Source organism: Ambystoma mexicanum, chromosome 1p, assembly GCF_040938575.1.
Source record: "Ambystoma mexicanum isolate Mex_15411 chromosome 1p, UKY_AmexF1_1, whole genome shotgun sequence".
NCBI lineage: Eukaryota > Metazoa > Chordata > Amphibia > Caudata > Ambystomatidae > Ambystoma > Ambystoma mexicanum.
In genome coordinates, this window is record NC_090921.1 from 28,589,893 (window position 1) to 28,604,803 (window position 14,911).

The 14,911-nt window shown below is 47.5% G+C and overlaps 1 protein-coding gene across 2 annotated transcripts in view; it reads left to right on the forward strand.

Annotated features, from left to right (window-relative positions):
- Window positions 1-2,420: 2,420 nt before the first annotated feature.
- The window catches only part of LOC138565034 (zinc finger protein OZF-like), a 127,922-nt gene continuing 115,431 nt past the window's right edge, over window positions 2,421-14,911 (forward strand). Inside the window, exons 1-2 of one of the 2 annotated variants that reach the window (XM_069642951.1) lie at window positions 2,421-2,504; window positions 7,022-7,117. In XM_069642951.1, the coding sequence (XP_069499052.1) occupies window positions 7,066-7,117 (52 nt within the window). In that variant the 5' untranslated portion in view covers window positions 2,421-2,504; window positions 7,022-7,065. Of the gene's footprint in view, window positions 2,822-7,021; window positions 7,118-14,911 lie in introns of both variants that reach the window. The other variant, XM_069642950.1, reaches the window with a different exon arrangement.

The window sequence follows — 14,911 nt, forward strand, 5'->3', positions numbered from 1 at the left end:
CCTGCTTCCATCCTTGCCTGTATTGCCCGCCTCCTGCTGAGTCTCCTGTGGCCCTGGACTGCCTCTCCAGCTCCCCGTCTTGTTACCTTGGACCCCGGTTTACCTGCACCTGTATCTTAGACTCTTTGCTTACCGGCATTGATTCCTTGGACTCTCAGCTTGCCGGTATAAGCTACCTTATACCATCCTGGATAACTGCTTGGGATACTTTGCCGATACCTGCCAACAACATCTACGACCTTCCCAGTCAGTGCTTGCACTGTTCTGACGCCACGTTAATCTTGGGAAGCGTCATCCGTGGCGTCAGGAGCGGGCCCCAGTTCAATCCTGTATTACAGGACGGATCCGGGGTTGGTTCTTTACGTTACTACTCTTCAGTTGCGAAGACTTCATCAGCTACGAGTCTACCTCTACCACGACCTGGCTACCTCAGCACGCAAGACTTCTGGTGATACAGGTACGCCCCGTCCTCGGGATACGCAACTTAACACAGTCAGGCTTCCGTCCACAACATGGAACGGAGACCGCCCTCATCGATCTTAAAACCCAAGTCGATCAGCTTAGAGACAGTGGTAAATCAGCTTTGCTGCTACTCCTGGACCTCTCAGCTGCTTTTGATTTGGTGGATCATACAACCCTATGCAACCATCTCGACACAGCAGCTCACTTCTCCAAAGATGCCATAACTTGGATTAGATCATTCTTAAGCGGCAGACCAATGAGGGTCTTCTTGCACTCAGCAACGGCAGACCCCATACCTATCACATGTGTAGTGCCACAGGGGTCTTGCGTCTCGCCCACACTGTACAATATCTTTACCAAGCCCCTTTTCGACGATCTGGCCCATCTTGGTATCACCTACACTAACAATGCAGGTGATACTCAGATCCTCCTCCCACTCTCAGGGGATTATGACAAGGATTTGGCCTTGGTGAATAGAGTGTACATCATCATCCAGGCATGGATGTCTATGCATGGCCTATGCCTGAATGATGATAAAACAGAACTCATCATCTTGGGTACCCCCTCTAACCAATAAAATTTAGGACCCGACTTTGCCTCCGTCATAATTGACGGCAACCTCATCAAGGTAGCCGAGGAGGTAAAAACACTAGGTTTTTACCTCGACTCTACCTTATCCCTCTCTAAACAGGTCAACGAGCTAGCGTCCTCCACGGCGTACACGTGCAAACTCATTAGAACCGGTAAGCCATTTCTCTCGAATAATATTTGTATCACCCTGGCCAGAGCCCTCATCCTGTCCCGCCTGCACTTTTGTAACGCCCTATACATAGGTTTCAACAAATCCACCATTACTAGAGTCCAAACCATACAAACAAATGCCCTTAGAGCGGCTTTAGGTATCTCCAGAAGAGAGCACATCTCCGAGAGTAGACTACAGAACAACTGGCTCCGGACAAATGACAAAATCCTACTAAATACTGCATCGCTCACCCATAAATCCCTCAACAACGCTGCACCCATCTACCTTGCTGAACGATTCCACAAACGGACATCCCCAAGACCAACTAGATCAGCCAACTTGGACTGTCTGTCCATCCCCATATTCAAACTATCCACGATTGGTGGCAACATCTTCCCTGTTAAAGCAGCCAAACTATGGAACTCCTTGCCTCCCTCCCTAAGAGCAGACCAGTCCTAACGGAACTTCAGAACCAACACTATCTTGTGGTTAAAATATACTGACCACTAACTTGCACAACTATGTAACTGAACTGCAACTCGTAATAACTATCCATTAACCCATTGACAGCAACCTCATCTTTATGTGCAATACCTGTAATATTTGTAAATACCTGTATATCCTGCTCTGTATAGTAATGTATTTTATTAGATTATTCACTGTAACCAAACTTCACATATTCTTATATCTGTTGCGCCCTGATAACCTTGGGTCTGGTGCGCATTACAAATAATAAACAAACAATATCTTAATTCTCAAAATTAGTATTTAATTGCATATTAATATTTTATCAATATTTTCTCCTTCCCTCTTGTGTCCTGTCATGTCCTTATGTATTTAATTTTCCCCTGTATTCATCTCCCCTTTACACAATTCCAATATGATTATTGACTTAGATTTAAATAACACTTATTGACTCTCTGTTTTATTCAGTTTTGACAGTTCTTTGAATATTTGATGTACTTTTCTCAGTTCACCGATTTGTTGTACATCATTTTGTTCTTATTTAAAATTAATAAAAATGTTCAAACAAAAAAAGGAAATTCTATTCGGCTACTGCTGCTTCTACGCATGCCTAGCAGTTAGTATTCAAGCTCTGCGCATGCTCTGTGGCGACATCTCGTGTTGATCACGGAGGGCGCTTTGGTTGACGGCGATTGAGGGAGTGGTGTTCCGAGGTTTGCGCATGCGCTTTCGCCTTCCTAAAGTGCCGTGTGCGCACGCGCGGTACCCGGGCGTCCTTGTCTTCATTCACTTCTAGGTTCCAAACCCAGCGGGTGCACAGTCACACCTGGCACAGGTGAGCCGTGCACAGGGGCACGCTGCTGGGACTGGGGTCTTATTGCTGCTAATAATAAGACGGATGCAATGCTCAGACGTGCACACCAGTGCGGTGTTCTAGTCCCATAACCAGACAGCTCAGTGAGTTGAGCACGCACTGCTGAGCTTTGTGTGTAGCGTCTCACCGCAGGATGAACCCCAGAAGGGCTGGCACCGCCTTTCAGCCTTTGCAGCTTCAGGAGCTGTGTGCCCCCAGGTGTGAAGGAAGGGCGAATTACAGCCTTCTCAAGCTCTCCCATATCGGATGTAAAACCATCAAGCAGTCCTGGCTTCTAGGTACATGTCATGTGGTGTTCTGCTCCTTCTAGTACTTCATTTGTAATGTGAGAAAACTAGTAGCGCTCAACAAGGCATCCAGATGGACTTCCTAAAAAAAAAAAAAGCTAAAATGGAGAGATTGGACATGCAAGAGTTACTACTCCGCAATAGTAATGTTGGATATGATATGATATAGCATTTATAACGCGCCTATAAATAAGTGTTTCGAGGGGCGATGAGGCAAAGGGGGGGGGGAACAAGGGAGGACAGACAACGATCTTACTGGGCCAGGTGTCATTCAGATCGCGCAAGTGCATGGGAAGGAAGGAGAGGGAAAAGTGTGAGGGGTCAGGGAGAGGCGAAAGTGCAGTAAATGGGATAGTAGAATAAATAAGATAAATAAACGGCAGGATGGTGGCAAGTGCAAGGGTGCGTGCTGACATCAGGTGTGAAGGGCTGGTAGTGGGACTGTAGGGATACAGAATACAGTCCCCAAGTGCGGGGTTGCCAGGGAGGCAGTGCAGGTGTGCAAATGGCGGGGCCTGGGCCCAAGATCACAAAGGGTGGCCATGTAACTAGTGCAGTTTTAGCCAGGAATTCAGCAGGGGAGAGGGGGAGAGAAAGCGGAAACAAAGAGGAAGGTTTTGAGGTGCTTCCGGAACCGGAGATGGTTCTCCTCAAGTTTCAGGGAGGAAGGAAGGCTGTTCCAAAGGGAGGCCCATGCCGAGGCGAGAGATCTACTACCAACTCATTGCTTGGAGAAGCGACTGACCCTGAGGGAGTTGGAGGCGGATGAGCGAAGAGCTCGAGAAGGAAGATATTTGGGAAGAGAGAGCTGAAGGTATTGCGGCCCCAGGCCCCAGAAAGCCTTGTGGACAATGCAGAGGGGTTTGAACTTAATCCTTGCATCCTTGATGATACAATGGCCACCGTTCTGTTGCCATTACTAGCTTTTGCGATCTCTTTTCTTAATTTCTTGGGTGTTATAGTATGCCGCTTCACGCGCAGATTGCTGTTCTGGCACAAACTATAAAGCATTGACTACTGCCAACGAAGTGGGTTCATCCCATTGGACCAGGTGCACCTGCAGTTACCTCTCTTGAAATATGTATGCAGAGGTCTGTGTGCAACCTACAAGTACATCTTTGAGCTATGGCAGAGGTGTCTCTGAATTTCATACTAAGGTAGGTGATAAAATGAGTAAGACTGATTCAGTTATAAAAGCTCCAACCCACATAGCACTGAAGGCGTCTCCTTTGCTCGATAAAACTCTACCAAAGGATATAGCGTAAAAACACATTGTTTATATCTGGCTGACTTCATTACTCGGATGAGAGCCAATACTTTACTCATCACTTTCTCTTTCACAAATTTCATCCTATTCTTGTTTGCAAATATGCAGCCCAAATACACCAGGTAATCCATCACCTCAATTCTGTTATTATCAGCAGACCAGACACATGTTCTCCCTTTCCTTTCAGTATTCACAGGTATAACTCTCGATTTCTTTCTGTTAATAAAGTATTCGCACCCAAAGAATTAAAGGGCCTATATGGTGGTTCATGGGAATGTTACCTATTAGTAAATTAGAGTACTTAAAGCATAGAGCTGATTTTTGGAGACACTCCTAAGCGTCATTGGGTGATAATTCAGAATGCCTTTTTAGGTTTTCCTTTGGGTTCCCCTGAAGTGTCTGCTGGCTCAGCATCTATAGAGGTGTAGCACTATAACCAACCGTGACTGAAATGACTATATATATATTTGGGTGGCCGCCCTGGTGGTGAGTTTACCTGATCAAATTAGAGCATTTTTTTGTGTAGATGCAGAGCTTGGAGCCAGGCAGCGCGGGTTCCAACCCTTGCTCACTTTCGTTACAAAAACAATTCACCTTCCTTTTGTATTTCTTGTGGGATCGATCTCTACAGGTGTGCTAATTACCACTCAAAGGTTATCTTGACACCTATGGAACCTTAGAGTAAATGGTTGGTAGCAGTGAGTACACAATTTCCCTCAAACTTCCCACAGAGTTTGATAAAATGTACAAATTGTATTAGAATTCGGGAATGTATCTCGCGCTCAACACCCTGAATTTTAAAAAGTCCACCAATTTAACATTTATATATCACTGAGAGTTTCAGACAATAGAAAAGATGATATTTTATTGTTGAATGGATGGACAGCCGACACGTGTTTCGACCCCCTGGTCGTTGTCAAGGCCTGAATATATTTTCCAGAGTCCCTTAAATGGGCCAAAAGATTTTCGCATGTGGTGTTTAAGTGCACCGTATTCGAGGATAATATTTGAAAGAAGTCGATTTTTCAGACTCTTCCAGTATTTTCAATCTTATTGAGGTTGGTTTAACCAGATTGGCGCTAATAGAATTCCTCAGCAGTATCTACAGACTGCTTTCTGCAAAAATTGCATACCCTGCTCAAATGATTCCAAGGATTTGAATGGGGTTGATCCCTGTTGCCCGCACCCGTTCTCCCTCTCAGCCGATCCATTCAAGAATAAAATATCATCTTTTCTATTGTCTGAAACTCTCAGTGATATATAAATGTTAAATTGGTGGACTTTTTAAAATTCAGGGTGTTGAGCGTGAGATACCTTCCCAAATTCTAATACACCTTCCTTTTGTGTTTCAGTGGCAAAATCAGTGTCTACCGTTAGTAATAGGTGTTACATAATTTAAAAAAAAACTGGGGTATTGTTTTCTGCCTAGGAGTATTTCCTTCAGATCAGATGTTGATGAATCGAGGAACCTGGGTGCAAAACCGGGCTTCCCCAAATCATGTGATCCTTGGAAGATCATTTTCTGACTGTCTTAATTCCCTAAGGCTCCTGACCTTGTTATCTCCTCCAAGCATTCAGTGTTGAGCTATAGTGCAGCCTCTATACTTGCTTTAGTCACACTTTTACAGGACCGTATTCTTGATCAGGACACTAGAACCACCGAAGGTCCATAGACCAGCGATCCAAACTCTGGGCAGGCGGCGGTCTCCAGTTACTGTTAGTTGCCCAATAGATACATTACTGCGACTCCAGAAATGGTTGTACATTTGTTATCCATTCCCACAGAATCCCCTCAATTCTTCCTTCTCCTTTCTATGTGAAATAAAGAAAAGGCAACATGGAAGATAGAGAGATGGTAAGAAACACCAGGCTATGCTTAAGAATTAGTGGGAGGATGACTTGGAGCCTTCTGTGAAGACATCCCCTTTAGAGCTTGTCAGGTGGCACACTTGGCATTTCTTCTCTAGGTTAACTATCCCTGTTCTAGACGGTAGAGGATGCGCCTGTGTACTTTGGCATTGTAGATTGGTACGTGCTATTTGGCGCAGCCTGAATGCACCCTCACTGGAAACCTTGGCCTACAGCTGCAACTGACTCCAAATGATGCCGAAGGGGTCCAAACGAGGTTTGAAGTGCTGAGAAATGTTGCAGTCATTGGACAAAAGAGGAAAGACGGCTTGGAGGAAGGCCTTGCACTGGGTAACGCTCGCGTTTAAAATGGCGTGCTCAGCTCTAGTGAGCCTGTTTCCAAGTCTGGTGATGTGGCAAAAAAGTGGCCACTCCATCACTGCATGAATTCCCACTACTTCTACCACACCACTGAAGTATACATTTGCCCCCCACTTCAAGGCCAGATTTACTGGGGCGGAATTACCACGGTAGAATTACCGCTAGCGGTAAATGTGCACAATTCCCCAGGGAGCCCTGTGGGCAGCAGACATTGGGAATTGTACTGCGGTTGCTGCACTTGTAATTCTGTAGTAATTTCACAGGACAGAGTGGTAGTAATGGTAATCATGTTGGGGGGTACGTACCTAGAATTACTGTGAAATTACTGCCAGACCTGTAAAGAGTCCAGTGAGTCCTCCCTATGAAAAAGGAACCCAGGAAATGCTTTGTACGTGTTGTCATGTTGTGCACTCTGCTCGCATTTAAGTTTGTGACTATTTGGATTTTAAAATTATAATATCTCAAAAAAAGTGTTGTTTAAAAAAGCATATGTCGATGGCAGGTCATACATTTTTTTAAAAAGCGGAAAGGGGCGTTCTACTAGATAAATAGTTTGCATTTGTGAAACATCGTTAGGATATCCGAAGATTTTGAGAGAACATTTTTAAACAGAACTACTTTACAAAATGCTACATAGAACTTTATGCTGGCAATGGGGTACTGTCTAAAATATCACCATTTAATATCTGGTTTAGTGGACCCTCTTGCGTGACCTGGACACCTGGACACTGCTTGTTTGATGGAGTGCTATCGTGAAGTTGGAGGGCTACGCAGCACTGACGATGCCTGGGGTAAGTTGAGGTCACTCTTTTCTTATCTATACACTTATTGTAGTCGCCTTGGTGCAGCGGACCATAGTAGAACAAATGATCAGTTTCCACTGTTAGCCGCCGACTCACATCCTCACCCCTCTGGATTGGCTGCAGAATTTAATCCACCCTCATCCTTCTCCTCCATCCACAGACCAAACAGAGCCTTGAGGGTTAACAATGACATACGCCTTGAACGCAAGTGTTATTCGAAAATGAAATACAGTGGATCAGGCATTTTCAAACATCTCAACAAAACTCTGGAACTCCCTCCTCAAGGGGAAACGCCCAATAAATACCTGACCTACAGGAAAGCAATACAAACATGGCTATTTAATATGCTGAGCTTACGCGCAAGCCATGAGCCGAGCCATTGTCCGAGAGATCACCCATAGCTGACCACTGGGTGTCAGGTGTCCAACCAGCTACCAGTGCAACTGTGGCTTAACCCGATGCCATGAGGATTGCATTTTATTCCACCCATTTACCCCTACTAAAACCCTCCAAACATACCACACGCAAATCATCTGCGCCTCATACATACCGCACCTAAAAGACCGCCCACGCTGACAACAAACAGCAGAACTCCACACTTCCTCCAATAACTCACACAATTTCAACACAACCAATACATCCTTACTCCATGGGTACACAAGGCCTCCCATATAGACACAAACATCTTACACACCACCTAGAAGCAAACCCCCACACAGTGACCATTTTTACAAATGATCACTACCAGTACCACAGCAACAGCACTTGGTGCTCTCCCGCTCCTCACACTAACAAACTGCCCCCTTCCTTCTTTTCTGATCCGCCAGCGCGCCTGGAGACCATGCACATAACATCCTTACCTCTGACCCGCAATTCCTGCTCTGTGACATTTACATCCCATGTTACATGCTGTAAAATGCGTATGCCATTTACAATTGAGCAAGCTGCTTAAATGACCATGAATAGAATTTCTCATTTCTGTGGTTGCACTTTTGCCTGATTCGAAATGATCATGATGACATTTGTAGACATTTTGTTTTGCCACAAGTAAAAATGCACCTTGTCATAATTCCCAACATTACACATCATGCATGCACATGCGGCAACATTACACATGCATGCACATGCGGCAACATTACACATCATGCATGCACATGCGGCAACATTACACATCATGCATGCACATGCGGCAACATTACACATCATGCATGCACATGTGGCAACATTACACATCATGCCTGTTTATACATGGAATTGTACATGTGTGTGTATTGCGGCCGGGAGAAGAGGCACTACACACAGAATGACATGGAGTGATCGCCTCATATTTAGGGATAGAACAGTTGAAAAACATATTTGGGTGTGTGGATTCCTCCCGAAACTTAATTAAGCAATAGGCCCCGAGCAGGGGGGGGACCTCGGGGCCCATAGTTACAGGGGGGGATATTACCACTTCAGCTAATGCCACAGGGCCCATAGTTACAGGCCCGAGCAGGGGGGACATTACCGCTTCAGCTAATGCCCCAGGGCCCATAGTTACAGGCCCGAGCAGGGGGGACATTACCACTTCAGCTAATGCCCCAGGGCCCATAGTTACTGGCCCGAGCAGGGGGGACATTACCACTTCAGCTAATGCCACAGGGCCCATAGTTACAGGCCCGAGCAGGGGGGGCATTATCACTTCAGGTAATGCCTCAGGGCCCATAGTTACAGGCCTGATCTGAGCAGGGGGCTTTAAGTAATGCTACAGGGCCCATAGTTACAGGCCGGAGCAGGGGGGACATTACCACTTCAGCTAATGCCACAGGGCCCATAGTTACAGGCCCAAGCAGGGGGGACATTACCACTTCAGGTAATGCCACAGGGCCCATAGTTACAGGCCCGAGCAGGGGGGACATTATCACTTCAGGTAATGCCTCAGGGCCCATAGTTACAGACCTGATCTGAGCAGGGGGCTTCAGGTAATGCTACAGGGCCCATAGTTACAGGCCCGAGCAGGGGGGACATTACTGCTTCAGGTAATGCCCCAGGGCCCATAGTTACAGGCCCGAGCAGGGGGGACATTACCACTTCAGGTAATGCCCCGGGGACCATAGTTACAGGCCTGAGCATGGGGGACATTACCAATTCAGCTAATGCCACAGGGCCCATAGTTACAGGCCCGAGCAGGGGGGACATTACCACTTCAGGTAATGCCACAGGGCCCATGGTTACAGGCCCGAGCAGGGGGGACATTACCACTTCAGGTAATGCCACAGGGCCCATAGTTACAGGCCCGAGCAGGGGGGGAATTACCACTTCAGGTAATGCCCCGGGGCCCATAGTTACAGGCCCGAGCATGGGGGACATTACCACTTCAGCTAATGCCCCGGGGCCCATAGTTACAGGCCCGCGCAGGAGGGACATTACCACTTCAGGTAATGCCACAGGGCACATAGTTACAGGCCCGAGCAGGGGGGGCATTACCACTTCAGGTAATGCCCCGGGGGCCCATAGTTACAGGCCCGAGAATGGGGGACATTACCACTTCAGCTAATGCCCCGGGGCCCATAGTTACAGGCCCGAGCATGGGGGACATTACCACTTCAGATAATGCCACAGGGCCATAGTTAGAGGGCTGAGCAAATCAAGGGCCTTAACGAAGGCCCCGGGGCATTACCTGAATTGGTAATGCCCCGCCTGCGAGGGGCCTATTGCTATTAGTACCCTGGCCCATAAGACCGGGGTACTAAAAGTATTTTCGTTCTGTTCCAAATGGCGCCTATTAAAAAAAAGTAAACAAAAAATTCACCACCATCTTCAAAATCTGCAAGGAGCTGGCCAATCCTGCTGCAGTCTCTACCTCTGTATCTACCTTTTCTGTCCTCTCCCAAGCCCTCTGCACGGCCCTGACATCCAATTTCATCTCTAAAACTCAGGACATCCTGTCCTCTCGCTCTTCCTCTCCCCCTCCTACCTCTACTCTCTGCTCTTCCCCTGGCCCTTCTTCAGCCACCTCTCCTCCCTCCTTCTCTGCCTTTCCCCTGTTCTGCCCTGACAAGGTTTCCAGACAAGGCAGATCTATGAAAGTCTCATCAAAGCAGGTTCACCCCTGTTCCTCTAAAACTATCAAGGACCACATTGACACCCTGGTTCCTGCTCTGGCTGACTTCTGCAACCACTCCTTCGCCACTGGAGTCTTCCCTTCCCTCCTGAAGCACTCCCTTGTGCACTCTCTTCTTAAGAAATCATCTGCCGACCCTTCCTGCCCAGCTAACTATCGACCAATCTCCATCACACCTTTCCTGGGCAAACCCCTGGAAAAGCTGGCCATCTCCCAGCTTAATCTTCACACTGAATCTGTTGGTTGACTCCATGACCATCAGTCTGGCTTTAGAGCTGCCAGAAGCACAGAAACTGCTCTCCAACTTGGGTCCTTCCTCTCCTCTATCTCTATCTCTACTTGTGGTGTTCCCGAGGGCGTCTAACCGCTCTCCCTGGCTGTTCAACCAATACCTGGCATTGCTTGCCCACCGCCTTCAGTGCTATGCGGATGACGCTCAATTTCAGACTCCCTTCCGTCACCTCTTCTCCTTCTCTTATTTCTGACTGTCTGCTATCCAGGAGTGGTGTTCCGCTAACGATCTCTGCCTTAATGCCAGTAAGACTGAGATTCTCCTCATCACCACACATGCTCCCTCCTTTCCTGTCACTCTGGCTGGCCTCTCTTGTCCCTCTTTCTGCTCCCACCTGTGAGGCTAAAAACCTCAGGGTCATCTTCGACTCCACACTCTTCTTCCTTCCTCACATCTCCGACGTCTCTAAGAAGTCGCACTACCAGCTGCACCTCCTCGGAGGTATTCTTCCTTTCCTCTCCTTCCCCCAGAAGCTCACTGTCTTCAGAGCTCTGGTTCTCTCTAGGCTGGACTACTGCAACAGCCTCTTTCTAAATCTGCCTGCCTCTACTCTCCACCCTCTGCAAATCATCCAAAACAGGACTGCAAGACTTGTCTTTGGCCTCAAGCCCAGGGATCGTATTTCTCCAGGACTGAAATCTCTACACTGGCTCCCAGTGGCGGTGAGGATTAAGTTCAAAACGCTCTGCATTGTCCATAAGGCCTTCTTGGGCCTGGGGCCTCAATACCTACAACTATATCTGCCTAAATATCTTCCTTCTCAAGCTCTTCGCTGATCCGCCTCCAACTCCCTCAGGGTCAGTCGCTTCTCCAAGGAATGAGTTGGCGGTAGATCTTTCTTTTGCTGGGGCCTTCCTCTGCAACAGCCTCCCTGCCTCCCTGAAACTTGAGGAGAACCATCTCCGGTTCCGGAAGCACCTCAAGACCTTCCTCTGTGCTTCTGCTTTCTCTCCTCTGCTCTCTTTCTCTCCTGGTTGAGCTGAAACTGCACTGGTTTACCTGGCTACTCTCTTATCTCGGGCCCAGGTCCCCTCCCCGCCAGTTGCACACCTGCACTGCCCCCCCCAGCAACCTTTGCACTCAGGGACTGTTTCTGTATCCCTACAGCCCCCAACCAGCACTTTGACACCTGCTATCTGGCCTTACCCTTGCACTTGCCACCAGCTGGCCGCACTTCTTATTTATTGTCTTTATTTATTTTATTTCTTTATCTATCTTATTTATTTTTTACGGTTATCTTATGTACTGCATCGCCCCTTCCCCCTTTCCCTGCACTTGCGCAATCTCAATGTCACCTGGCCTAGTAAGATTGCGGTCTCTGTCTTCCCTCTGTTCCCCCTCCCTTGCCTCGTTGTGCCTTGAAACACTTGTGTATAGGCGCGTTATAAATGCCATATCATATATCATATCACCATGGAAAGTTCTTCTTTTCCATGACGGCCTGTCGCAGATCGGGAGCGGGCGCGCTGGGGACAGAAGTGCTCCCAGCGCATTCGCTCCCGAAATGGACTTTAGCGAAGGTAAGTGGGGATGGGGCAGGAAAGGGAAATTCTGTGGATGGGAGAGGGGAAGTGGGACACCATTTACCTCATTTCCCAGCGAGGGAAGATGGCAGCCTGCTCGGAGCGGGGGGTTTGCCGCGGCCCCCGTTCTGAGCCTTCTCATTGGCTCAAAGACTGCCACCCCACAACCCCCTGCTGGGTACTAATTTCAGTTAATTTTATTTCTATGCAAAAGCTCCCTAACATCTATTTTAGTGGCCCTTCACTGGTCACATTTGTGCCTAATGCCTTTGCCTTGCTGGGACGTCACATAGATCTGGATGTGCCCTTAGTAGACAGGAGGGAATATGTCAGATGTAGCCCTCCTGTTCCTGTTCTGTGGTCAACATTGGTGGCCTGTGTGGCAGACATATTCCTTAGTGCTCGCTTGGGTTTCAGCGCCAGTTTCAGGGCCCTGGCTTGGAATTCCCTGTTGTGGTCTCCCTCACAAATCCCAGTCACCCTTTCTGGATCCATTCCATGTTTTTATTTTGACCCAGTAGGATATTATGGAAGTGGTAGTGTTCTTTTGTTTTCTTTCCTCTAATGGATTGTCTACTTGAATGTGCTTCTCTCATGTGGAGCGGTTGCTGACAGGTGACCGATTTGACTTTTCCCTACTACGATGGGGCGGAGGTGACCTGTAGGACTTCACGGCTTCCTGTTTGGCACCTCTGAATGCCACCAAGGGACCTCCCCAGGGTGTTAGAAGCAAAACAAAACATTATGGTCCTTAACTTTGCATGTTAGGAAGTAATGCAGTGATTGGATTCCTTGCTGGTAATGTTCATTACTTCTAGTCCTAATCTTCTTCATTACAGTACTTAACGTTAAGGTCTTCAGCACAGGATCAATTTTGCATGTTTTTTTTACCCCTTGATGGTACAAAAACCCCCAACATCCGACACTTCTCTAGTTATCTTGGTGTTGAGAGGTTTAATAGGACGTTAATGCAGATGTCCTTGACATGTAATGGAAAACTTGGGAAGAGCGGGGTAAAGCCACCTTGTCCCTTTGCTAAACCACCCAATGGTTAAAAGAACATATGGCTACTGTCAGAACTGTAGTTCAAGCTCTAATGCTGAAGCCCAAGAAAATCAAGCGCTGCTGTGGTATTTTTCCATTGGACAAAAGGTTCTCATTCTCCTTCCATCTTCTGATAAGAAGCTGTCCAAATGGCACAGTCCTTATGAGGTGATAGAGCAGACAGGGCCATATGATTATCGAGTTTCCCAACCCGATAGAAGAATTAAGACCCATATTCATCACGTAAACCTCCTCAAGGAGTGGAGAGAGAGATGGTCCTTTTGAGAACACTACAGTAGTATTGACTGACGAGTTAGATAAATAACACCCTGATTCAGTCCCATCTATCCCAGCATCGGAGAGAAGATCTGTTAGAAATTCTAGAACAATATCCTGGTGTCTTTAGATCTGAGCCAGGAAGCGTGAAAGGGGTTTTTCATGACATCCGCACACCCCCATGGAGAGTGGTACATTTAAAAACCCTATTGGATCCCAGAGGCCAGGAATGGAGTGGACATAGAAGAGGTGGCGAAATATGCTAGGATCTGACATCATTGAGCCCTCTCGGAGCCCTTGGTCCTCTCTGATAGTACTTGATGGCAAGCCAGATCAATCATGGAGGTTTTGTATTGACTTTAGGAGGGTGAACGCGGTTTCCCAATTCTCCAGTTAGCCTATGTCAAGGATTAATGATCTAATCGATTGATTAGGAACTGCTGTCTTCCTCTCCACATTTGATCTGACAAAGGGATACTGACAAGTCCCTGTTAATCCAGAGGACAAGGAGAAGACCGCTTTTTCCACACCCCCATTGGACTATTTCAGTTTAAAGTATTATCTTCTGGACTACACCTGGCCCCTGCAGCCTTTTAAGGGTTAATGGACCAAGTCCTCCAGCCTTACTCCTCTTTCTTTGGGGCTTATATTGATCATATAATCATCCATAGTAGGACATGGGAGGAATGCCTACACTACCTATACTTAGTTACCAGAGCTTTGAGGAATGCCAGGCTCACAGCCAATCCGGAAAAAGTGCAATTATTCACGATCAGATGTCAAGTATCTTGGATATCTTGTTGGTAATAGGCTAGTTCAACCTCAGAGTGTGATGGTAAAAGATGTCCAGGAATCTCCAGTGCCCAGAACCAAGAAAGATCTAAGAGCCTTTTTGGGTTTAGAGGGGTATTATAAAGGCTTTATCCCCAGTTATTCTTCCATCAGAGGGAGGTAGATCTCTCTCCTCCACAAGTGCCTCCCCCTGGAAAGGCCCCTGTGCCCCTCTTAGACTTGAGCCAGATCTCCTTAAGTTTCGGAAGCTTCTCAAGACCTATCTTTTCTCTTCTTCCTTCCCTCTCCCCCTCCCCAGCTAACGTCCCTGCCTGCTTCTTGACTGGCTGCCTGGTACCTTCAGAGTCTTCAGGGCACCATGCCCCCCCATTCCAGTCTACCCTTGAACTTGGTCTCCCCAGACTCGCCCGCAATCTGCACTACCTTCTGGACTCCCCCACCCCCACACTTGCCTGGCTGAGCCTGCACCCTTGTAGCCCTTCCAGCCCCTTACCTCGTACTTAGCTTGTGGACCTTCCTTCCCTTGCACTCTCTGCTTTCCCCAGCCCTATCCACCTAGCCTCCCCTGGCTCTCGCTTTCTCACGGGCCCTTCCGTCCTGACCGGCACTTCCCCCGCCCCTCTTTCCTGCACTTCTCTTATTGTACTTGCACTTTCCGAATGTCACAAGGCCTAGAAGGATAATTTTTTTGTTTTTGTTTCCTCCCTTCCCCACCCTCTTGTCTTGTTGCGCCTCGAAACACATTGTGCATA